The following is a 27,512-nucleotide window of genomic DNA, read 5'->3' as shown; positions in this document are numbered from 1 at the left end:
TACAGAGAAGAATGACCAAAATGATACAAGGACTCGGAAATTTGCCTTACGAAGAGAGGCTTAGGCACCTAAACTTACACTCTCTGGAAAGACGCAGAGTGCGGGGTGATCTAATAGAAGTGTTCAAGTGGATCAAAGGCTATAACAAGGGTGATGCAAACAAGGTCATCATAATAAAACAACAGGGCAGGACTCGCAGTAATGGGTACAAACTGGACAAATTTAGATTTAAGAAGGAAATAGGCAAGAATTGGTTTACTAATAGGGTGGTCGATGAATGGAATAAACTTAGTAACCATGTAGTAAGCGCTGAAACTATCAGTTGTTTTAAAAAACGATTAGACAACTTTATGGATGGGGATGACAGGTGGTGATGGATACGGAGCTGCCTAGTATAGGCCTTATGGTCTTTTGCAGTCTCCTTTATTTCTTATGTTCTTATGTTCTTATGTAATTATAAATAGAGGCTCAAACAATGCTATATGCCGTTTGCAATCATGAAATTAATTGACTTAAATTTCAGACACAATAATGTACAACGATACATCTCTGTAACCTTATAAAACTTTCCCAAAAAAAAAGTATTTATTTTCCGGCAAGAATTACAAAATCTGGCGGTGTCTGGTATCAAATCGCTCACTGCAAAAGGTCTTATCACTTTCAAAATGGTGGTGTTGAATGAGACTAATTTTTCCTAAATATGTGACTTTAATTTGTTATGTTATTAATTCAAATTCAAATTAGATTGTGAATGACTGTGGGGTGTGCGGGTGTGGGAGGCTGGACTAAGAATCGGTACAGACCTTATATGAATATCCTGGTTGCAGTTCCAACTGTGACCGCTAATCTCTGAGAGCGCTCAACGAACAACTTATACTTAGCTCTCGGATTTAATACACTTTCTTCATGAACTGACAGAACTGAACATGACTCTGTGATGATAGCTAAACTGGCTTGACTTTAACTTCTCGAGATCTTTGACATTTAAACCCTTCTGCTTAACTTTAAACTGAATAATTTAGAGTGCCAGAGAAGACTGATTTTTCTCTGTTGCTGGCCAGGATGAAACCTCTGGACAATATAGACTCTTCCTACAACTAATTATGATTGGCTACGATTCTCTCTGTATACTACTACTGGCCAATGAGAACGATGCCTTTTCGTAAACATCCTTGCCTTCCGCAGACATGGCTCAATTCATTAGGCATCAGCGGAGGTCATGTGTCTATTAGAGAAATGCGACTTCAGCAAGACAGAAATTGTGTTTATGGCTCGAGAAGGGGCCCCGCTTGCGATGCGATGACGAAAACTAGTATCGACTAGTATCACTGTCTAGTATCAACCAGTGGTGATGCTGCCGTCGTCAAACCAATCACCACATAGATAGATAAATAGATAGATAGATAGATAGATAGATAGTGAGAGAAAGAGAAGGAGATAGAGAAATAGAGAGAGAGAGAGAGAGAGAGAGATAGGTACAAACCTTTCATGACGATTTTATATTTACCAAACATTCTCTTACCAATTGTGATAAATCTTTTTGTTTAATATTCATTGTCCCTTTTAGTATCTGAACCAAATGATTGCGACTTACAACCATACAACCCATCATTTTGACCTTCACCAAAACGTGACTTGCGAAATGATAATAAAGATAATAATAATAATTATGTTCTTATTGCTAAAAGGATAAGGGAAAATATTTCAAATTTTGTTGATTCTAACAAAAATTTCGTCGATTACGGTAAAATATTCAGGGCTTCTTTGACCTCTTTTTTTATTATCATTATTTTGTCAGCTTTATCAGAGGCAAGTCCAAGCTATAATTGCCGCCCTCCACCCTAAAACTGCCACCTCTGGGCATACCCCCACCCCCAATGTGAGGGCCCTGCTGACTTCCTAAAGGCCTTCGACAGGGAACATCACCAGACACTTCTAAGTTCATATGAATTGGTATAACTAGTAACTTCCATAGATGGATCAATTTTTCTTACTGGGCGAACCATGAGAATGTCTATTGATGGCGCCCTCATTAATAAACTATATTGGATGATAACTTCCCACCATAATCCCTTTGTCCTCTCAAGTCACTTTCGTTGAGAAGCATATTCTTGCAAAGGCTAAAGAATTAAGAAACAGTACTCATTCAGTCTACCAGGAGGTATACATTGGACCAAACCTTACTAAGAAAAAGCTGCAAGAGACAAAAAAAAAAAAGGAGAGACCTCCTAAGAAAGAAGCGTCAAGACAACCCAGGCAGAAAGTGGACAACCAAGCACAGCTCAATCGTCGACATGGGTCCGCCTCCAGAATCAAGACAAGGTACGACAGGGGTCGTGCCCCACAACCAGTGAATCAATCTAATCCTGTCAAGTTACAAGATCAGTACAAACACTACTCTGGATACAAAATATACTACATATATATTGACAATTCACTTATAAGCATATATGAAGATCTATCTATGGAAATTTGCAAAGAAGCATGCGACCTAATTGCATTGACAAAAATAAAACCCAAGTATGGTGAAATACCCAGCCTCTATGAAACATCTATCTCTATGAAACCTCTATCTAATATATGAAAAATTATGGCTATTACCTCATTGTAGGCGATCTAACTTTGGACATGTATAGAAGTAGAACACCTTCAATAGCGTTGTCTAAAGATCAAGCTCTACATGAAATGCTCATCTGGGCCGCCAACACACACACACACGCGCGCGCGCGCGTAAATAAATTATTAGGAGAGACTTACAACTTATTAAGATCAATGAAAGTGGCCTTCGACTACATAGATGAGGAGATGATTAAAAAATAGATGTTACACTGATAAGACCGAAATTAGAATATGCTGTATCAATGTGGGCACCTAGCACAAAAAAGAACATAAGAAAAATAGAAAGAATCCAAAGAGCAGCAACAAAAATGGCACCTACACTGTCAAATCTGACTTATGAACAAAGATTGGAGAAATTACAGTTGTCAACACTAGAACAGAGAAGGGAACGAGGCAATTTGTTGACCATTTTCAGAATTATGAAAAGGATGGAAGTTCTCGATAGAGACGACTTATTAAAATGGGACAGAAGAGAAACAAGAGGACACGAAAAGAAACTAAAGAAAGACAGTTACAGAAGAGACCTGAAAAAAAATAGCATCCCACATAGAGTGATCGATGTCTGAAACAAACTGAACAGAGAAACAGTGAATGCCAGAACTATACACGATTTTAAGAACAAACTGGATGTGGAGAGATACGAAAACGGGCACTACGAGCATAGCTCTCGTCCCGTAAAATACAACTAGGTAAATACACAAAATCATCACGAGAGACACCCTGGGATTACATGTCCTTTCAATCTAATTTCAATTCTGAAGTCATAACAGTACTTAAAACCATCTTTCAGTACAATAAAAACCGATTTTGTTCAAATGAGGCAGAAATTAAATCTTGATTGGGAGAGTGAGTTGGAATGAATGTGCACTCAGGACATTTTTGACAATCTGAAGCAGAAAAGTACTAAGGCAGCAGAAAATTACGTCCCAGTCAAATTAGTTAATGACAACAACAACTAATGTACAGAAGTAAACCTGTATGGATAAACTGGAATACTCTAAGAAAATAAAGAAGCAATACATCTGGATCCGTTACCTGAATACGAAGGACAGTGAGGATTAGAGAACTTATAAAAGAATAAGAAACGAAGCCACTCATGCCGCGAAGTAGCTTCAGAATCCAAACTTAATAACAAAGATTTCTGGAAATACGAGAACAATCGAAGACCAAGAAAATAGTACCATACGACAAGAGACAAGGCGAAAGGTGCACTAACACTGATGTAGAAAACAATAAATGAATAAAGATCTCAACTTGGTATAACATAATTTCCACATAAAAAAATATCAATAACATGCCAATATTAAAAGAAAATATATCGAAAACAAGATATCCCAATACAATATCAGTAACAGTATATATGGTAAGAACCAAGCTTCAAGAATTGTGAGTAGACAAATCGCCAGGACCAGATCAGCTTCACCCACGAGTGTTGAAGGAACTGGATAATGAAATAGCTTAACCAATTTCACTAATTTGCAATCAAGAATCAGCAATGGAAAATTAGGCTACATTTTATATACTAGTTTTCGTCATCGCATCGCGCGCGGGGCTACATTGTATATATAAATATACATATATGTGTGTGTGTGTGTGTGTGTGTGTGTGTGTGTGTGTGTGTGTGTGTGTGTGTGTGTGTGTGTGTGTGTGTGTGTGTGTGTGTGTGTGTGTGTGTGTGTGTATATATATATATATATATATATATATATATATATATATATATATATATATATATATATATATATATATATATATATATTATCGTCCCCGCCCGCTCCGAGAAAACAGCCCGACCTTATTTCTCTCTCTCTCTCTCTCTCTCTCTCTCTCTCTCTCTCTCTCTCTCTCTCTCTCTCTCTCTCTCTCTCTCTCTCTCTCTCTCTCTCTCTCTCTCTCTCTCTCTATCGATGGCGTGTGACCGGTCCTACAGTTTTGAGCTCCGTGCTCTTTGTTAGAATTCCGGCAGTGTTATTGTGTTCCAACCCTTCGTTGTGCGCTGTGAGATATTATAAGACCACCTCAACCATTTTTTGTGATCACGGTGTGTGAACATTAACTAATTTAGTCTATAGCTGTGAAAACATTATCCCTCCGACCTTCATGGTCAGGGTCGGCCAAGTCTGCGCATGCGCAGTAAGAGGTTTGTGACGACAAGGATGAATCGCTCTCCCCGCATACTGCCTCATAAATCCTGAACTCCTGTGAATAATCTTAACGTGTGGTAATCATGGACTACTCAGGGCCACAGGCTATTGCCATCGTTGAAGCCGATCTCGCTATGAGTGACGATGAAGATCCAATTAACATATGGCCCCCACTTACGACTTACAACCATCACGCTCAAGGAAATTCTCCTGCATCTGGCAACTCTGCACCACAACCATTTACCCCCGCTAAACGCACTCTAAATGAAGTCTCCAATAATAGCAGCCCACCACCTTGACAGAGCCACAAGCTTATGATATCACACCATCTCCCACCCCTACCCCCCCAATCTCGTCCTATACTTCGCCGTCACAGGCTCCTGCCTTTGCTCCCAGAGAGAAATATGTCAAATTAACTTTCCCTGACAACTCAAGCTGTGACGTGAAACTTCGGTGGCTCTCCAACGTTGCCAAGTCTTTCCGTCTCGATCGTGAGCTGGCTGAGGTGAAGATGTCAGCTATCACATCTCGTTTCGTCTATGTTTCAAGACAACGACAAGACATCATTAAAAGTATCACGAGTGGGGAAATATTATCTTTACGCCTAGTCATCCAGGACTCCACGGAAAGACCACGTAAATTTCCTACATACCTCCTCACTCGATACCCTGTCAGCATCGATGCCTCTCATGCCAAGGAATATCCAGGGATACATACAGCTCGCAGATTCGTCCAAAATGGGACGCCAATCAACCGACTAGTCATCACGTGGAGCCTACTTGAACCACCGCCGCCTACCTTAGAGTTCCCCTTCCTACCTTTCCTCCCTCCCTGTGAGCTTCGCAAAATGAAAGATGAAATTCCATGGTGCTATAAATGCTGGGGCTTCAAACATATCTCAAGATACTGCTCCGCTCCCGCAAAGTGTGCCTGGTGCCAAGAATCATGACACTCATTCCTGCCCTCACCGCCCACCCACTCCACCCACCACGTCCGACGACTCCGCATCTACCTCAGAACCTTCCATATCCCCACCACCAGACACATCCCGATGGAAGTGCCCCCGATGCCATAAACCAGGGGTCAACGTTTGGCATGGCTGTACTAAGCGAACACCCACGGCCACTTCCCAAAGACTTGGACCACCACTATCATCACTACCACCACCACTTCCAGCACCACGGACTTTGCTGAAGTACAAGCTCTTCGCCAAGCTGTTGCATCTCTCGAATCCCGCTGTTCAGCCCTCACGAAGCGATTCGATGCCATAGATGCCCGTATCGAAAGTTTAGTTAACCAACAGGCTACCACAGCAACCACACTTGCCAGTCTAGTTGAATCTCACAAAGTTGTTATCACCTCTGTCACAGCCCTTACAGAGCGACTTGATACAGTTGCCTCCCATCTAGAGAAGCTCTCGTCGCCTTTGAACTCCTCTACCCATGTTCCGCCTGGCAGCGCCCACATTCAAACACCAACCTCATCCGGCTCTCGCAAAGCACATAGTAATAAGATTCTCTGATCTCGTATCGCTTCACGTCATCTCCTGGAATGCTTTCGGAATACGCCATAACACGAAACTCACTGCACTCAAGGCATATGTCCATCGCCATCACCCCCAGATAATATTTATTCAAGAAGCCTTTCCCGGTGGTGCTCAGCCATGCGACACAGCACCTACGCTGTCTCGATATGACTCGTACATACATCTAGCCAGGAATGGCCTCATTTCTTACGTCCACGCATCCATGCCACACAAGCTCCTTCGATGCTCCAGGGATACTACTATGACCTTTCAGTTAATTGAAGTCACTGTGGTAAACTTCGACTTTGCAACGTATACTCTGCCCCTGGTGTTATTAATCTTGTTGCCCTCCCAGTACCTACAAATCGTGGAATGATTTATATGGGGGATTTCAACGCTCGACATCCTGCTCTTGGTGATGCCTCCCCTGTCCCCAACCGTAGTGGAATCCCTCTACTCAACTACATACATCGGTACCGACTCACACGATGGGAAACTGGTGGAGCCACACATGCACGTGGAGGCACAGTTGACCACATCATCACGTCTGGCCTCGTGCCATCCCGTGTCGCCTGTCAATCAATTCCTTCTCTCTTCTCCGACCATATTGCTCCATACCATCTCGGATTCCAACTCCTCATCACCGGACCCGTATATCCATTCCTCCTAAATATTGCCCTACGTATATTTCGTACATCTCTAGTCTCCTTCCCACATTTGACTTCCTATCCCCCGACGCACTATACACGTCCTTAGTGAATACCACACACGACTTCTACAGCCGCTATGTAACCAAAGCTCACCTACCACGCCGCCCTGTACCTCACTCATGGACGTTGGACCACCGTATTATCCAAGCGGAGAGAGCTACACAGACTACTGGTCATACTTTTCAGACGCAACCCACACCTGATTCTTTACATCAGTACCAAATAGCACGGGATAATATGGTCGCCCTCCAGAACTGTGCCTACACAGAGTCTTGGCAGAAATACACTGATTCCATAAATCACCAGACTAGTATCGCGACCATGTGGCGCCTTGTAAAAAGGGTCGTTAAGAAGCAACCTCCCAGCGCCCTCCATCACAGTCCAGACGCCTACGCCCAGGACCTCATTACTTTATGGTCGTCACAGTCACAGACTAACAATCTTCCTACGCATATCCAAGAGGCACTCTCCACTCGTCGCAACACCCGTAATCTCCACCTAATGGCTGCACTTCTCCACCCAGATGAAGAAGACGACGTCCCGATTACGGAGAATGAATTACGACTAGCCATGACTAATACAAAAACTTCTGCCCCCGGGGATGATGGCATTACATACCAAGTGCTTCGACACCTACTGGAAGTTCCTGGCAACCCCCTCCTTCGCCTCTTCAACCTCTGCCTCCTTCGTGGACATGTACCTGCAGCCTGGACTTTAAGCACGATTGTTCCGATACCGAAACCAGGTACTGATAAATTCAGGCCCATTTCCCTAACTTCATGCTTCAGCAAGGTGCTTGAACGTATCATCCTTGCCCGGCTCATGAATCGTCTACAAGGTCAACTCTCCCCGCAGCTGTATGGTTTCCTCCCACGACGAAGTACGCACCACTGCCTTACTGAGCTCTACACCCGCCTCTCTCCCACCAGCGTAGTTGCCTTCCTGGACCTCAAAAGTGCTTTCGATGTAGCCAACCATGAAATAATTCTTGACCAGCTGGTTACCTTCGGAGTGCAAGGAAACCTCCTTCGATGGATTCGAGGTTATCTGAGTAACAGGAAGTCACGTGTTCTCTTTCGAGGTGTGTGCAGTTCCTACGAGCAGTTCGAACTCGGTACCCCGCAAGGTGGCGTACTAAGTCCATTTCTTTTCAACGTCTTGATGCACCGCTTACTCTCACTTCTTCCTAACGTTCCCGGTACAACCCTTCTCTGCTACGCGGACGACATCTGCATCCATTCCAACTCGCCCACTGACCTCCAATTCGTCCTCAATGGCTTCTACACGTCAACTACCGCTTGTGGTCTCATCATTTCCCCTGAGAAGAGCAGAATATTTTCATCTCGTACTCTCCAAGCACTACCGACGTTCAACATGGGAGGTGATGCTCTCCCTCATTGCACACAGTACACATACCTTGGAGTACCAGCCCGGATCACTCCAGCCATACCGACTCGACAACGTATCCATCCCCTTGTTAATGATCTCCTTGATCGTCTGCAGGCCCGTTTTACCCCTATCAAGTGGCTTGCCACAAATTCCACCGGCGTTTCATTACCAATGGTCAGAACTCTATACACTATATTTCTTCGATCACTCGTTGACTACTTATCACCTGCCCTTTGTCAACTTCCCAGGAGAGCTTTGGAACCTCTCGAAAAATTCCAAAATAGAATAATGAGATTTATCTTAGGTTGCCCTCCTTCGACTCGCATCATTAACATGCAAAGTGAACTTGGTCTACCCTCGCTCGTAGAGAGAATATATGCTAACATGGCCATTCTCTCTGTAAAATGCCTCCGATCGCCCTATCTGTCCCCAAACTTTACTGCTACCATCAGAGCGTCGCTCGAACCTGACGGTGCACCCCACCTCCCACTTCGACCAGGAGGCCGCAACCTCGTCACTACAGTGTGCAACACACTCAGAAACCTTGACCTCCACGTCCCTGAAGAAACGGTTGAACCCGACTTGCCCCCGTGGCGAATCTCCCTCCCTAACGTCACCTTCACACCAACCTCCAAAGATGACCTTCCTGCACTTCAAAAGCAACTAGCACTAGAGACCATCGACAGCGTATCCTCAAAGATCCCCGCAGCGCATGTCATCTACGTGGATGGCTCAGTACAGGCTGATGGAAGAGCAGCGTGTGCCATGTACTCACCCACCTTACAGCCACCTGTGGAAGCTGGATGGATTGGCCGCAGGTTACCTGTCACATCAAGCTCCACGTTTTGTGAGCTACACGGAATCCTCGACGCAGTAACATATCTTGTAGACTGCAACGTAAATGGTGTGATCGTTTGTGACTCCCAACCATCTCTACACGCCCTCTCCTCACCCAGACCCAACTACTATCGTGTTGTACAGGCCATACCGACCCAACTCGCCGTTGTTCATGAAGCATCTATGGCCGTATCTTTCATATGGGTGCCCTCACACGTCGACCTTGCTGGCAATGACACGGTGGACCATCTTGCCAAAGCAGCTTGTGCCTTCGTCTTAGACAACGCACGCGTAGTACCCTCTCTCACATGCCTCAAAAACAGAATACACGCAGCCACTCACACCATAACAACACGCCGAAGGGATGCGGAACGAGCCACCAGTGTCTCCATTCAACACCACGACCACTTCCTACCCAGCCGCCACAAGTATCGCCGACGCGGACCCATGGTACGGAGACACAACGTTATCAGTGCTCGGCTCAGACTCGGATATCGACCTGTGTGGCAAATATCCCAGGCGGAAGATATGCCACATTACTCATCATGCAGGCTGTGTAACCGCCCTAACGCCAACACTCTTGAACATTACTGTCTCCAATGCCCCATTGTGACAGACAGTATTCCACAGAGACAAGACGTGATAACTGTATGTAAATATTTACTTAGTGACGACAACTTAGATACACTCCTAGCTCGCCACCCCCATTTTGGGGGATTTTGATTGTTAAATCCAACCATACCTCCTTTTGTATCTCTTTACATAATACTATGACTAATGTACTATTGTTTGTCGCCCTCAGAAGCAATGAATTTATTAAACGGTGGACCATCTTACCAAGGCAGCCCATACCTACGTCATGGACGTCACGCGCAATGCTCACCCTATCATGCCTTAAAACAAGATACGAGTACACGCAGCCACTCATGCCATGTCAACACACCGAAAGATGCGGAACGGTCTACCGATATCCCCATACGACCACCTCCTACCCAACCGCCACAAGTAACGCCGACGCAAGACCATGGTACGAAGGCACAATAATGTCAGTGCTCGGCTCGGACTTGGGAGTCGACCTGTGTGACGGGGCTCCCAGACGGATGATATGCCACGGTGATCACCGTGCGGGCTGTGTAACCGTCCTAACACGAACACCCTTGGTATTATTGTCTCCAGTGACCCATAGTGACAGACAATATTCCCCGGAGACGGGGCATGATGATTGTATGTAAACACTTACATAGTACCACTATCCCGCCATCACCATTTCGGGGGATCCTGAATGATTATTGTATTATGTCTCCATTTAAAGAATGTGTGTAATATATGACATGTCCTCTAACACAATGCTGTGATAGATGTACTATTGTTTGCCGCCCACGGGCGTAATAAATTTATTAAAACCAAATCTCTCTCTCTCTCTCTCTCTCTCTCTCTCTCTCTCTCTCTCTCTCTCTCTCTCTGTCTCTCTCTCTCTCAAAAAAAAAAAAAATCAGACCTTCCAATTTCAAATTTCGCGCCTTTCGTGTTTCGAACCTTCCGAACGTGCCAGAGTGCGCCTCGGTACCATTCGGTGCAGTGCATGAATGACTGACTCGGTGATAGCGCAAGAAGGCAATTCTACCCTGTTAAAGCCTGGTATGAACTGAGCATTGCCAATGACACGTCTCCTTTTGAATTCTTACGCAGAGTTCTCTGACGGTAAGTCTGACAACGAGCCGCTACAGGAGTTATGCTGGGATCATTTTTCCGAGTTCTAGCTGGTGAGTTTGTATGTTTCAGCATATTTCGAAAAAAAAACCGACCTGCCCTCTCTTAGAAGTAAAGGCGATATATATATATATATATATATATATATATATATGTATATATATATATATATACACATATATATATATATATATATATATATATATATATATATATATATATATTATGTGGCCTTACTGAAACAATGGAGAAAAGTCAACATGACACCAATATTCAAAAATTGTAAGAAATCAAAGTCATCTAACTACCGACCAGTTTCACATCTGTTCTATGTAAACTGATGGGGATAATTATACAGTATGCGAACAAGGAATCTACCACATACAATTGAATTATATCTTGATTCACTCAACATGGCTTTAAAAAGAGTAAATCGACAGTCACCAATTTTCTTGAAGTACTGAACAAGCGGACACAAACTTTAGGACATAGTGTTCCTGTGGACATCATCTTTCTCGACTATGCCAAGACTTTTGATAATGTACATTATCAGAGAATCAAGAATGAATCGCTTGGCATTAGTGGAGACTTACAAGAGTGGATTAAGAAATTTTCAACTCAGAGGAGGCAGCGTGTATTGGTCAACTAGGAAACGTCTGTGCAGTATGCCTACTCAACTACAGATTTTCGTATCAATATCTGCCAATTATACAAAATTGTATCCATCAACTCTGAATTGTAAAGATGATCACACTTTTGTCTCCAAGCAGATTTAGACTCTTTACAAGAATAGTCTGACAAGATGTAAATACAATTTAAACCTGCCAAATGTAAAGTCATACACCTGTGAAAGAACAACCTACAGTATCTCTACCGACTGAAAAACATTAATGGTTCCCTTCACAATATCGAAATGACAACTACCGAGAATAAAATGGGTGTTGTTATAGACCAAAAGCTGTCTTTCTCAGAGGACGTTCAATATTAAACAATTATTTGACATTGAACTTGGTCTGAGAAAGAAAGCATGCTTAGTAGCACCAAGAGATTCGTTTGCCTTGATTATGTATAATCAAAATGAACAGATCTCTTGGTGCTATTAAGCATACTATCAAGTACATGGATAAAGAAATATGTCTGTCTCGATAAAACCTTGATAGTCCACACCTTGAGTATGCATCAGTTACATGGTCTCAAAAGCTCATGAGAGATAAAGATGTAATTGAGAGTTCAGCGTCGAGCAACCAGACTAGTCTCAGTCATCTTCCATGCACTGCCAAACTTGAACCATTACAATTCGCAACCCTCACATATAGGAGACTGAGAGCAGACGTTCTACAAATTTATAAGATATCCAAGAGAACTGACAATATGGGTTCCTGGAGAAAAGGCAATTATCCTGTTGTAGGTGTCGTCCAGCCACTCTTTAGCCCTGGACTGCTGCCATGTCTGCCAGAATCTGCCCTCCTCTCTCTCACCCTGCCGCTCTAAATGAGGTGGGTTTGCGTCCTCCGTGCCTCTGCACAGCAAAACTGCAGGCAATGCACATGCGCCAAAAGTGGAAAGAAATGCACAAACTGTAGAAGAGGAGGAGAATGCAGAAATACTGGGAAATGTGGAGAGTGAGGAGGATGGGAGTGATGCGATGGAGATGAACATGGATAGTGATCTTGGGAGTGAGAGAGAATTACAAGAGGGAAGAGATTCCACGAACTTAAGGCCGGAGGACGCAAACCCACCTCATTTAGAGCGGCAGGGTGAGAGAGAGGAGGGCAGATTCTGGCAGACATGGCAGCAGTCCAGGGCTAAAGAGTGGCTGGACGACACCTACAACAGGATAATTGCCTTTTCTCCAGGAAACCTCTTCACCCCACCTAAATGCAATGCATCCAAACGCCTAATAGAGGAGATGACCGATCTATTAAGAGCATATATAAATTCATCTCCCTACGCCCCGATGGTATTCAAAACGCTAGCTATCCTCCCACACCTTACATGCCAGAGGACCCACAGGAAATCTAAGCACTCAGAGAATGTCCAGGCATAGCAACGGAGGATGGAAAAGTGGGAAAAGGGAGAAGTAGAGCAACTGTTGATGGAAGCGGAGGCTATCCAAGATAGACTCAACAAGGGCATCAACAGAAAGAAAAGTCCAGAAGACAAAGCCAGGAATTTTGCTGACAAGATGAGGCAGGGAAAGGTTGCGGCTGCCATGAGAACGCTCGCAGGGGAGAATGAAGATCTTGGAGTTCTACCCCTAAACGAGGAAACGATAAAGATCCTGAAAGAAAAACATCCAATAGCAAGACCAGCGAACCTGGACTCTAAATTCAATGGTGACTACCTCCCACCCCACAAGGTAGTTTTTGACAGCATCACAAGAGAAAGGATCTGGAACCTTGCTCTACACACCCAAGGAGCGGCGGGACCATCGGGATTAGATGCGTCTGGATGGAAATGTCTCCTTAGCACCAGCCTATTTGGAACGGCAGCGGTGGGACTGCAGGAGGCCATCGCTGGTTTGGCGAAGAAACTGGCGTCTGAAGACTGTCAGCACCTGGAGGCATACACAGCGTGTAGACTTATCCCGCTAGATAAGAAACCTGGCTGTCGCCCGATTGGTATAGGCGAGGTGCTAAGAATAATAATAGGAAAAGCAATTATGGAAGTCGCGAAGGATGAGGTGCGAGAAGCGGCTGGCAACCTGCAGGTGTGCGCAGGGCAACAGGCGGGTTCCGAGGCTGCAGTCCACGCCATGAGAAAAATATTCGAGGAACCAGACTGCGAAGCAGTCCTATTAGTCGATGCATCAAACGCATTCAACAACTTAAATAGAGAGGCTACCATACACAACATCAAAATTAAATGCCCAGTATTGGCCAAGTATGTGGAGAACACATACAGAGAACCTGCAAACCTATTTGTCACCAGCAGGGCGGAGAAGAAAGAAACGAAAGTGGAGATCATCAAATCAGCGGAAGGCACCACTCAGGGAGACCCGGTGGCCATGGCAATGTATGCGCTCGGTCTTATGCACCTGCAGCAGAAGATACAATATGAGGACACCGGGGTCAAACAGGTAGCATACGCAGATGATCTCACGGGCGCAGGAAAAGTAGCTGACCTAAAAAAGTGGTGGGATCTGGTGTTGGCACGGCCCGGGCTTAGGTTACATTCCGAATGCAAAGAAATCTGTCCTCATAGTGAAGCCAGAGTACTTTAACAATGCCAGAATCCTCTTTGAGAACAGTGAAGTGAAGGTAACAAAGGAGGGGGAAAGACATCTCGGTGCAGTGATCGGCTCAGAATCCTTTAAAAAGCAATATGTTGAAATAAAGTTAACGACTGGGTGGTGGAAGTTTGGATTCTAGACAACTTTTCAAAGACCGATCCGCAGGCGGAATATGCCGCATTCATATTTGGTGTGAAACATAAGTGGAACTACATATTAAGGACGGTACCGAACATCACCGACCTACTAAGACCCCTTGAAGAAACCATCAGAAACGAGCTAATACCGGCCATCACCAACGGACGGACAATAAACGAAGAGGAAAGAAAACTTATGGAACTTCCACCTAGATTGGGAGGGCTAGGTATCTCCAACCCGCTAAATCTTGCCGACACAGAACACCGAAACTCCATGAAACTCACGTCCTCATTGACAAACAACATCGTGTCACAAGATCAACGGAAGGAGACTATCATGGAGGAGGTTAGGGAAATTAGAAGAAACATTTCAAAGGGAAGGGAGGAGAGGCAGGAGGAACTTCAAGCACTTCTAGCTCGGCTATCGAATTATATAAAAAGAAAGATAACAATGGCGCAGGAAGTTGGGGCGTCCAATTGGCTGACAGCACTACCAATCAGGGCAAAGGGATTCGCCCTAAACAAAAGAGAATTCACGGATGCCATTGCCCTGAGGTATGGATGGCCATTAGGAGGGCTGCCTAACAGATGCTCCTGTGGTGTACAATTTACTCCAGACCATGCAATGATATGCAAGCAAGGTGGATTCATTTGCATGCGACACGATGAGGTAAGAGATCTCACTGCCCAAATGCTTCAGGAGGTGTGCAAGGATGTGACTATCGAACCAACATTACTCCCACTAGGAGGGGAGAACTTCAGATACCGCACGTCCAACACATCAGATGAAGCAAGAGTGGATGTCAGCGCAAGAGGTTTCTGGACACGGGGACAATTGGCTTTCTTTGACATGCGAATATTTGATCCGATGGCCCCCTGTTACAGCAACCTAACTATTGAGGCATCCCACTCTCGGGACGAGCATGAGAAGATCAGGATGTACGAGGAGCGCATACAGAATGTAGACCAGGGCTCATTCACTCCTATAACCTTTACGACTTCAGGTGGGATGGGTCCTAGAGCAAAGGCATTCTACGCTCGGCTGGCTGAGGTAATGGCTGAAAAGAAACAACAACCAAAAAGCAGCATTGTTTCATGGATGAGATGTAGACTATCATTCTCACTCCTAAGATCAGCCCTCTTGTGCCTGAGAGGTACCAGGTCCCCACCGCCCAAATCAACACATATACAAAACCTGGATTTTGAGCAGACGGTGGTTGACAGTAGGATAAATGAACTTTTGTACTAGGCATTATTAAAGATAAATAAATAAATAAACAAATAAAAGGGTCGTCGACCACAGTCATTGGCGGGAGAGGGGCCAATGAACTGTGTCTGTGGAAGACAGACCCTGCTGCTTCCACCACACAGTTCCAATAGGATGGAGGTCGTTTAAAAAAAAAAAAAAAAAAAAAAAAAAAAAAAAAAGTAGCAGTAGTAGTAGTAGTAGTCATAATAATAATAATAATAATAATAATAATAATAATAATAATAATAATAATAATAATAATAATAATAATAATAATAATAATAATAATAATAATAATAATGATGATGATGATGATGATGATGATGATGATGATGATGATGATGATGATGATGATTATTATGATGATAATAATGATAATAATAATAATGATGATGATAATGATAACAATGATAGTAATAATAATAATAATAATAATGATAATGATGATGATGATGATGATGATGATGATGATGATGATGATGATGATGATGATGATGATGATGATGATGATGATAATAATAACAATGATGATGATGATGATGATGATGATGATGATGATGATGATGATGATGATGATGATGATGATGATGATGATGATGATGATGATGATGATGATGATAATAATAATAACAATGATAATGATGATGATGATGATGATAATTATAACAATGATGATGATGATGATGATGATGATGATGATGATGATGATGATGATGATGATGATAATGATAATAATAATAATAATAATAATAATAATAATAATAATAATAATAATAATAATAATAATAATAATAATAATAATAATAATAATAATAATAATAATAATAATAATAATAATAATAACAATGATGATAATGATAATAGTAATAATAATAATAAGTAAAAAATCATTTTGGGCCTACTGTTTGTTTAAAAAATGCAAACCTTGATACATGCTAGCCTGTATGCTCATCAGCCTGGCCAGTGAGAAAGTAAAAGTGAAACAAAACTGAAATATATATACATATATATACATATATATATATATATATATATATATATATATATATATATATATATATATATATACATATATATACATATATATATATATATATTCCTCCGACCTGACAACATGGCCTCCTAAAAGTTTTATATAAATAAATGTGTGTGTGTTTTTTTTATGTCCGCAACCCAATGAATAAAAAAGAAATCTGGCTTACCCCACTGTCAACTGGTTTAAGGGCCGGCGATTGGAGAGGGAATGGTGCAGTCATCCAGACTTCTTTGTCTACTTTTGCTTCTGCTGAAGTATCCACAACTACATAACACGTCAATCACCTTGGTACGGTCTAAGTACCTCTTTGGGATACCTAATGACCTTTACTTGTAGTTAGAAAAAAAAAAAAAAAAAGACAGTGGAGGTTTACCCACGAGGACGAGGTCGCACCAAGTAAACAAAATAGTTGTCCTACAAGGATAGCATAAAGAAAATAATCTGTGGAGAATATTGCATCACAGTTGTCAAGTCAGAGGTAAAGAATAGTAGCAAAAGGGAGGGATAGTAAAGGTTAAGAATGACCAATATTCTTTCCTGAATGGAGATTTTTAGATTAGTTTCCAGTCATAAAAGAATGGTGAATTCTTTCTTCGTACAAATGTCACTAAAGTTCCTAACATATTGACTGCACAAAACATGTAGTATCCTACACGAGATTAACAATAGTATACTCGTAACAACATATGCTGCAGTTGTTGTTGTTGTTGTTGTTGTTGTTGTTCCACTGAATATATCTGCGTAATATCCTTCTGTAGATCAATAGATGGCCTGAAAAAATATTTCCCTATGTAATAACATAGATACATACATAGATACATAGAAGACTTCCTGACTCCAGATCCACATTTACACTGTTGACTTTCCATTAGGATTATTAGATATAGTTCCTTTCAATACAAATGGCTCAAAACGAGGATCAAGTCCTCTTGCAGTAAATCCAGCAGCAATTGATCGTTTTCCTCCTGGCTGTTTGGACTCCGATATACAAGGGTTAAAGCAAGTTTCTCCCCTTGAAGCGTAATTTCCAGGCAACAATATTCACAGAAACATGATACCAGATCAACTTTGCTATACTTGATGCCCCTTTTCACGTATATCAAGAGACCTCTACCTTCATTACCCATGACATTAATTTCTTCCATCTCGTATCCTTCAATGTTATATTCTTCAAGATCTCTTCGATATCTTAATTCAAAGTCTTATCAAAAGTATATACATCCACATTTGTAAATATAACACTAAACTTTCTATTTACGTTATTTACATTCCCAGCATATGACATACCTGGGCTGATTTCTACTCTGGCCATGGTCTCTGATCTTCCATCTTGACAAACCTTCTGTTCCAGGGTGGGTTTCTGACCACATGCTTCCCCTCCCCCTGGTCCGTTAAGTTTTTTGCCTTCTTCGACAATTTTTTATCCATTTCTCTCTCTCTCTCTCCTGGTTAAATCATAGGATACCCTAAAAATCTTCAGGTTGTCGTCCTTGCCCAAATCCTTTATGTTTCTAAATACATTATTTCTCGCTTCTGAGTCAGTCAGTACAGTCACTATCGGGCGATCTCGAACTGCTACTCTTTTCCCAAGCCTAATCACTTTAACCATCTTATCCTTACGAACCTTACATGTATTCAGATTTTTTTTTACAAAATGTCTGTCATGATTGATTCTTTCCTGGAACATGTTTGAATTACTTTCTTAGACATTGTACGCCACTATGTTGTTTTCTCTCATTTTCATATTATTTAAGTTCTTGCAAAACTGTAGTCATATCCATTACCTCCTGTTTACTCTGAGATCCCGACAAATTCCCCCCGCTTGCTCCTTGTACCACATTTACTTCTTTAGTACTTAATTCCCTCATTTCCAGTATACTGATTTCAGCTTACACCATTCGTGAGCTCAAATCTTGTAGTCTCTTCCTGTCTTTTTCCATATGTTCATTAGTATTCACTGCTTTAGCCTCCAGAACTGCTACTCTACCAGTAACATTGTTAAAATCATCTTTGTTCATTTTAACTGCTTCACGTATCTCCCTAACCTCTTCCTGCAGTAGATATAAGTCTGCTTGCATCCTCTCCAATTTCTCTATATGTGATTTTAATTTTGCATATCCTTTCTTACAGGAGACACAGTGCCATGTAAACTGGGATCCTGCATCTCCTTCTACCATAAATCGATAAACCTCATCAGATATCCTCTCGCATTTGGCATGATACCAAGTTACACAAATATCACATAATAGTGCCTTATCATATTTACAGTTCATTACAGTTGATTACAGTTGATGTTTACTGGAAGAGGCCTTATGAGGCCTGTGACTCCAGTGTGGCAGCCTGATTTCTTATATGGTGTTGGCAGCCTGATTTCTTATATGGTGTTGGCTGCGTGCAGTGTTAATCTGTGCCCTATAGTTAAATTTTTGTTCTTGTTCCTTCCAGAATTTGTCAAGCCTTGCCTCAAACTTCATGACTGAGTCCGCATTAACCACCCACTCTGGTAGCTCATTCCAATTATTGATGACCCTATTGATAAAGGAGTACTTTCTAAGGTCCAACCGTGCTCTAGGCTTGAATATTTTCCACCTATTCCCCCTGGTACTGTACTCCTCTCTAAATTCAAAGAGACCCTCAGTGCAGTTCTTATCATATACTCCAGTGACAATCTTGTGGGTCTCAATTTGACCATCTCTCACCAGTTTACTGCATCTCCCACAGCAATCACTTGCATTATCACTCTCCCACTGTTGTTGTTTTACTTACTTTTCGTCTACCTCCACCAGGAGCTGAGTCGATCTATTTACTTGCCATATTTTGCGGGATCACCAATAATATGCAAGTTTAGAGTTTACCTCGTGCTTAAATATGACTCTAAAGGGCCCCATTCACGACAACGATTTTCAACCCCAACCCAGATTTCGAACATGGTCGGGGTTGGAGTTGTGGTTGGCGGCTTCGCCACTCACTGCAACAACCAATTGTCCAATTTTTCGCAGTTGATCCGCAGCTCTATTGTGATAAGATGTCTGATCTCGACTCTGACGATCTTTTTAATATTGCTGTTTTATTAGAGGCAGATAGAAAGCTAAAAAAAAAAGTCAAAGTGGTGTAAGTCTTGGCTTCATAAAAGAAACAAGCTATCCCATAATCAATTATTAGAGGAACTGAGACTAGAGCCTAAAGACTATATGAATCCACATTTTTAGAACTTCTGTCCTTGGTAACACCAATCATAAAAAAACAGGATACGATGATGAGGAAGGCTATTACACCTTAAATTTTGAAACGAGTATTTCATAAGCATTGTTTTTCATTATTTTATTCGAATATTCTTTACTTTTAACTTTCCATAGGTATGGATGTTGACGGTATATCTCAATAATCCCTCTTACGAAATCTTTACTGTACGCTTCCATTTTTTTAGTTAGCCAGCACAACTATAGCTACAAACGCACGGTACGAAATTTTGGGCACAAGTGATAGATTTGGTTGTCCGCACCCATCCACCACTCCAACCCCAACACAGACATAAAGCTCCGCCCACAGAATATCAGGAAAATCTGAACGACTCCAACCCCAACCACGACCTGCAAATCGGGGTTGCGATGTAGGTTGTTGGAGCCCATCCACGAGAAAATTTTGTCTGGGTTGGGGTTGGAAATCTGGGTTGGGGTTGAAAATCGTTGTCGTGAATGGGGCCCTTAACAAACAAGCTTGTGCTGGCTAAAGATGATACTGTGTAGCAGCAAAACTACGTTGATATCACCGACTAATGCTTCTCACCTTTATCTGACGAGCTTTATATATTTACCTCTGTCTTCTAGATCTTGAATGGTATTTCTGAGTCTTGAATATACAAATTCTTAAGCCTTGTAAAATTGAGGTTGTTACTTGATTAGTTGCTACTTGCTGTCAACAGTCACGATCAGTATCTATATAGAAAGATGAAGTGGGGGCAACTGGAGCCGAGCCTTTTTTCAAATGTGTCTTTAACAAAATTATCTTACTAATGATGGAATATAATAATAATATATATGGAATATGATAAAAAATTGAATAAGATTTAGGCTTCGGGAACTTCTGGTTCACAGATATCTGTGAGTATCTGTGAGAATAGCACAATTGTGTTAACGATATGACGTCATTACGGCTTGTATTATAGCGCTTCCTGTTGCTTTACTTAGAGGTAAGTCCAAGATCGAGGGTCAGGACTAGATTCCATACTCGCTAGTAGATGACGTCACGTTTTTGTGCTGTTATCACTTCGGGCAATGTCGGGTATTTTCGGAAGTTTCCGAAGTCCGATGTGACGGAAGATATTCAGAGGCCCAAATAAAACGCAATATTAGACTTCAACCTTCTTTTATGGAAGAAAATTAAAATATCAAAACTTAATAACATTTTTTCACGTGGAATGATGAATTATATAATATATAAATATATTACTATTACTGGGTGGACGTTTTTTACATTAAAAAAGTTTGAACTGCTAGGAAAACACAAGAGACTTGAGTTTTTTATATAAAAATTGTCTTATTTTTATTTACAGCAGAACAATATTAAAATACATGTATGTGGAAAATCTCAGTATTAAAATACATGTATGTGGAAAATCACTTATTCTTATTTACAGCAGCACAATTAAAATACATGTAGGCCTATACATGTAGGTGGAAAATCTCTACTGGTAAAAACACTTTATTTTTATTTGCAGCACAATTCTCAATCATTCCTACATTGAGGGCAAGTGTAAGTGTCATCTTTGCACATTCCCCTGACATCATGCACAGACAGATTTACACAGTTGTTAAGATACCATTGTTTACAAGAGCTGCACTCTATCATCAGTTTTCCAGGACGATAGACATGACACTTACAATATTTGGTGATAGTTTCATACCTCTCATTTTGTGGCAATCTAGCTTTATTGAGTTTTTTATGTGGAGACATGGTGAAATCTCCTGATGACGTATACATCCTTGCATATGATCCCGTGACGTCAGCTACTAGCGAGTATGGAATCTAGACCTGACCAAGATCGAGACGTCTTAGGTAGGTTAATGATCTCGTAAGAATTCGTTTGTGTATGTTTATTTGTATCTAAATGAAGTGTAGTAGAGACAAGTTTAAATGTTCTCTTTGGTTCGTAAATTTCGTAGTTCCTAAACAAATTTAGTGACGTATATGAATATTGAAATTTCTGTTTTACATGTGCTCATTTCAATTAAGAAGGTTTTTGTTATCATATGAATTTATTAATTAATGTTTCAACTTTTCACATTTTTGGCTCCCATATATTGTAGGTAAAGTAATTTCATTTTTGGAAATAAGTTTTCCCAGCACTGTCGTCGTCGTGCAGCGATTAACGGAAACAGCATTTGAACGCGACAGAACATATCTGAAGGTAAAAGTTTACATTTTCATCATTAACATAACACAGGCCACATTAGTATATTAACAACCAAGGTAATTACTTTCATAATAGTGTATCCTTGCCAGAAATATCAAATTTCTCAAAGATATGTTATTCTCTCCCATTATTTAAACTACTAGTTATAAGATTCCTGTAGCTGTCTCATACTCATACTGACTTATAAGTTATAGTTAGTACATGCTTTGCTTACCTAGTATTGGTTAGTGGGGAAATAAGAATATTTCTTGTTGGATCCCCACCTCTTAAAATATTGCGCCGATATTTGATTGCTCATATCCTTTGTGCCTGTCGTACCTAGTTTTAAAAGTTGATACTGACGGTGCAGTCACTACATGATCTGGCAAATGATTCCACTCACGCATTGTACGGATTGTGAACCAGTTTCCCTTGAGCGAAGTTCTCCAGTGGTCCGGAACAACTAATTTGTAACTGTGGCCCCTGAGTCCAGTTGTGTTGAGGCTGAAAAACTTGGTGTAGGGAATGTCCTTAACCTTATCACCCTAATTGCATTCAATATCTCATTTCATTTATGTTTTTAGATTTCATCTTTAGTTGACTTTATGCGTTCATTTTAATTCTATTTTCCTGGCATAGTATCCATTATCTGTCTTAAACCATTCAATATCATAGTGTAATTTGTAAAAATATGTTGTGGTAAATGCCTGCTGATTGCATTCAGGCGTAAGTACATGTGATATCGGAGTACATAAAGCAGGCAAAAGGGGATGTGAGTGAAGCGAGCCCAGTGGTGCTTGGAGGAGGGAGGCGTTCATTAACTTTGTGGGACCTCTCAACCCGGTGTCCAGCCAAGATTGGGCAAGGACAAAATTACCCAAAAAATGTCCAAAGCAGACTTCAGTCAGTCTAGCGAACAGTATAGTACTACTATAGACAAATGTATAATTGCGGTTGGGACTGGTTTGTTGGGTATACAGCATGATGGTAAACATAAAATGCCCCTTGAGAATATATCTGAAATTCACAAATTTCAGGGACATTTTGAGGCCATTTGCAGTTGGTAATAAAACATATTATATCTCCCCACTACGCACATACTATACGTAACTGTAACATCATTGGCCTTGGTAGTACGGAACGGAATAATTAGTTGTTGTTGTTGTTGTTGTTGTTTTTTTGGGGGGAGAGGCGATTTTAGAGTTTTTAGTTTCATTGAAGCAGAGTGAGGGTGTATAGGTCACAATAAGAAAATTGAGGAACAGCACTACTGTGATATTGTGCGAAATTTGTGTGTGGGCCTAGGTATCTCTGACGCCCGTTTTTGCTACATTTGCCACAACAAAATCATTATGTCACGGAACTCAACAAAATCTTCAAAATCATTATGTCACGGAACTCAAAGCGTCTGATTTCCATACACATTCGACCATATCACATTGCCATATATATATATATACGTGTGTATACATTATACACGTGTAATATATATATATATATATATATATATATATATATATATATATATATATATATGTAGGTGAGGTGGCAAAATGAAACGTTAAGGCTAGAGTATGGAGCTTTATTATATGGTTCTGAATAAAGCTCCATACTCATGCCTTAACGTTTCATTTTGCCACCTCACCTCCATATTTGTCTGTCTTTACATATATATATATATATATATATATATATATATATATATATATATATATATATATATATCTATATATATATATGATGTAAGCGGAATAGGAAACAAGTCTTGGTCTTGAGTTTATTCCTGACTAGTTTCTGAATAAACTCAGAAGACTCAAGACTTAACGTTTCCTATTCCGCATCAACCTTCAGAATGTCTGTCTCAACATATATATATATATATATATATATATATATATATATATATATATATATATATATATATATATATATATATATAAACAACCACGTATATTATACACACATGCCACTACTTGTTTTTCTTTTCTTTTTCTATCAGGAAACCAAGCTATGCAACGCTTTCCAGTGCGTATGAACTGGGGAGGGGGAGGCCCCATACGTCGCCCAGTCATACATTCTCGTCTTGGACGCAAGAAAATAGGCCAAGGCGAATCTCCGTACCCAGATCACACCGAAAATCATAACAACTACACCAGCTACGAAGTCAACAAAGGAGTCAAGAACTCCGATAGAAATTCTCCCCGATTCCACGCCAACAAAAACAGGCGAGGAGATCGCGATGTGCAAACAAGAGAAAAAAGGAGTGGGTCAGTGTCGTGGCTGCAGAATTTCGGTTCAAAGTGCACAAAACGCGGAAGTGACTCAAGGCCACAAAGAAGGAATAGTGATTCAGGAGCAAAAGAGAGGGGCGATGATGTAGGCCTAAAGGGAAAGAACGTGGGTTTAAGATTGAATAAGGATTGCTTTGCATCATGTACACCGAGATCTCCACGTAAGAAAGCAGCCGATATATTCAAAGAGAAGGCTGTAAATACGGAAAACCATTCAAAAAATAAAATTTTCAAAACACGAAAGAGGTCGCCAAACGATTCTGAAATAATTCAGCCATTATCTCTTGGAGGGAAATCACGCATGAGAACCATCACAGAACTGCCACCTATTGAAATAGATCCAGGAATCTGTGCTGGAAAGGCTATAGGACAAGCTGTGCTCGCGAATCATCCAAATGAAGGCGAAGAGTTTCTCAACTTAAAGGTATTTGATATCCTCAAGTTTTACAGACATTGTCTCTGCATAATAGAAACTTACGTTCCTGATCACTGCGACAAATGCAGCCTCTGCAGACTCGAAGGTATTGAGGAAGATCAATTACAAGTTAGTAGTCATTTTTGTAAATGTGGTGGCCAGTTATGGCGAGTGGACATAAAAGACTTAACTCACTTCATTTGTTCTTCGTGCGGACTTAGTAGAATATACCAAGATGAACATACATTTAGATATTTTCTTGATTACGGCGGCTTTGTATTGACGAAGAACGCAGAATCTCAACCAGAAACTGAGCCATCTCAACAAACACAAAATGCAGATAATCCACTGTCTCCAGAAGACAATCTTATCAAGAAAATGGCGAATTTATCAACTAAAGAACAGTCTTGGGCGGATGAAGCAGAGGAATCAATAGAAGAATTCTGTCCTTCCGAATATTCAGCATCTGGGGAGAAGCAAGACGAAAAAACAGGTGATGACCCTAATGCTTCAGAGCAATGTTTAGGCAAGATTATTGCAGAGAATCTCACCCGAACCAAAGGTAAGAGAAATTTGGAATTCAGTTTCTTACCGTTCCACTACTATTCTGGATTCATTGAGCGCTGCACATGCATTTTAAGAGGAATTACGCAGTCTTTCTGCGATAAATGCTATGTCTGCAATAGCACAGGGTTTCCGCAACCCATACTGGTATACTGTTCGTGCGGTGGACAACTCTGCGAAGTTGACAATCTGAAATACACTGTATGTTCCAGATGCGCTCTCCATCGTGGAAAAGAAAGACGTTCGGATTTTTCTTACTATTCGCCAAAGCGAAACAAAATGCAAATATATCATAATAGAAAACAGCAGGCTACCTTAGTTATGGAATGAACTATGAATTGACATATTGTCCTTGCGACTTTTTCATATACATGTATATATATACTACCTGAAAAGTTTTTTTTTTTTCAAATGTGAACATGGAAACATTTCGTTATGTATAAATTAAATTAAGGAAAAACAAGTTTGTAGGTTTTGTTTAAATTGTATAGACTACCTATGTTGGTCTGTAGAAAATAATGTGTATGGAACCTCTTACAAATGTACTTTTATAAAGGATATAAACATTACAATGCTCTACTGAATTTTAATCGTCATAACATACATCGATATTCCTTTTGCTATTAGTTTATTTTTGCGAACTAATAGTGGCAATATGTATCTGTCCAATTACATTTACCTTTGGCATTAATGTGTATCAATGCCTTTGACATGTTTATCAGCAGTGGGCAGTATAGTAATTTCATTCATAAACGTCCCTGTTACTCACCTGGTTGGCTGCCTATGTTACAAGTCAAGGTTCGACCAACAACACCACATAATATGGATGGGCAGCCTGCAACCAAACCTAAACAAAATTATGGCACGCCTGCCTACCAGATGTAATTAACAAGAAGACTGCCTAATTGTAGTTGGCGGAATTGAGTGTCGTCTACAGCTACTTGTAAGTCAAGACATATTGATTAATTAATACCGCAGATGAGAGACAGCAAGTTGACAATCATATAAAAGTAACTTACAGATGACGTTCGTTGTAGTAATCAAATAATATGCGTGCATCAATAACCAAGTGAACGGCGTATATGTCAATAATAAATCAGTATAGGAAAATAAAACCTCTTCAGGTGATTGATGAAAATCCCGTTAAAGAGTTGCAATGTTGTTACCACTAATAACACTATCCAGGAGAGTTCCAATGGTCATTACATCAACAATAATGACTCCGCCAGCTCTGGCGAATGCTATTTATCTTTCCTGATGTTCTAGTTAAGTGTATTTGGCTTATCATCTTATCTACAAAATTCTTCGTAACTATAATTAACAAAGTTAATAGAATTCTTCTTTCTAATGGTAGAAAGTGATCGCCAGGGCTGGCGAAAAGGTTTAACAAAAGAACGGCCATCAGATATCTTAATCTTTGCCTACTCGTACATTCCAGGAAAGCACGTTTCGGGGATCATTTCAGCGTGCAGTAGAACACTAATTGTGCAGTTAATAATGAAAATGTGCAGCTGTAAAATTCATCTACAAAATATAGTGGGTAAAACTATTAGTAAAGTACCCCTCAGAATTACAATGCGCTGGCTTCCGGGAGGGGGGGGGTCCCTTCGGCACAACGGGAAAAGTAGAAACTCTGCTCTTCCGTCTGCGACTGGAGGACCGTTGTTTCTGGCAGATCAAAAGTAACCCAACACCTGAAGAAAGAAGATGCCGCCACTGTAGCCACCCTCAAGCACTATCTCCAGTATTGCCCCGCAACTGCTTTTCTGAGGAGAGGGACTCCGACAACATCTGAGGGTCTTGTGCGTCGCCTATGCCGCCACTAAGCGCTTACGAACTGCGTCGGCTGGTGGAGTGTCAGCCCCACCATTAATTCCTTTATATTATTGCACTGTATACTCCGTTCATGTCAGGAAGGGTGAATTCACCGAGATGTGCATACATATTTAACATAGGTATGCACATCCGGTAAATGTATGAGTGGGCGTGGCCAAGCCCCACACACCCATATATTGAATCAACCCCTCCCTTTTTTTCTAAATCTTATCACACCAATTGCTACAGAAACCACTATCACTGAACACACACATAATGTTAGGAAGGGTGCATTCACCGAGATGTGCATACGTATCTCATATACGTATGCACATCTTGTGAATGTATGGGTGTGTGTGGTTGTGCCCACACACACTCATAAGTCAAATCAAAACTCCAAACGGGCTCACACATAAAGCCCGTGGGAGTGTACTTTTCCTAAAATAA

General features: G+C 41.0%; 1 protein-coding gene across 5 annotated transcripts; it reads left to right on the top strand.

The window, feature by feature from the left end:
• The first annotated feature begins 20,671 nt into the window (after positions 1 to 20,671).
• On the top strand, positions 20,672 to 25,810 carry LOC143037677 (uncharacterized). Of its 5 annotated transcripts, none has more exons than XM_076206205.1 (3): positions 20,714 to 20,777; positions 21,895 to 21,995; positions 23,980 to 25,810. In XM_076206205.1, the coding sequence occupies exon 3, from the start codon at positions 23,991 to 23,993 to the stop codon at positions 25,578 to 25,580; it is 1,590 nt and encodes a 529-aa protein (XP_076062320.1). In that variant the 5' UTR covers positions 20,714 to 20,777; positions 21,895 to 21,995; positions 23,980 to 23,990; the 3' UTR covers positions 25,581 to 25,810. The 5 variants fall into 5 exon arrangements, with proteins under 5 accessions (XP_076062324.1, XP_076062320.1, XP_076062322.1 ...); XM_076206207.1 differs by having other exon boundaries at positions 21,895 to 22,057; XM_076206204.1 differs by lacking the exon at positions 20,714 to 20,777 and adding an exon at positions 21,394 to 21,643.
• Positions 25,811 to 27,512: the final 1,702 nt, after the last annotated feature.

Source organism: Oratosquilla oratoria, chromosome 23 (genome assembly GCF_046742065.1).
Source record: "Oratosquilla oratoria isolate Oo_2021 chromosome 23, ASM4674206v1, whole genome shotgun sequence".
NCBI lineage: Eukaryota > Metazoa > Arthropoda > Malacostraca > Stomatopoda > Squillidae > Oratosquilla > Oratosquilla oratoria.
The sequence above is the reverse complement of the archived record's forward strand: the minus strand, read 5'-3'. Positions and strand labels throughout refer to the sequence as shown.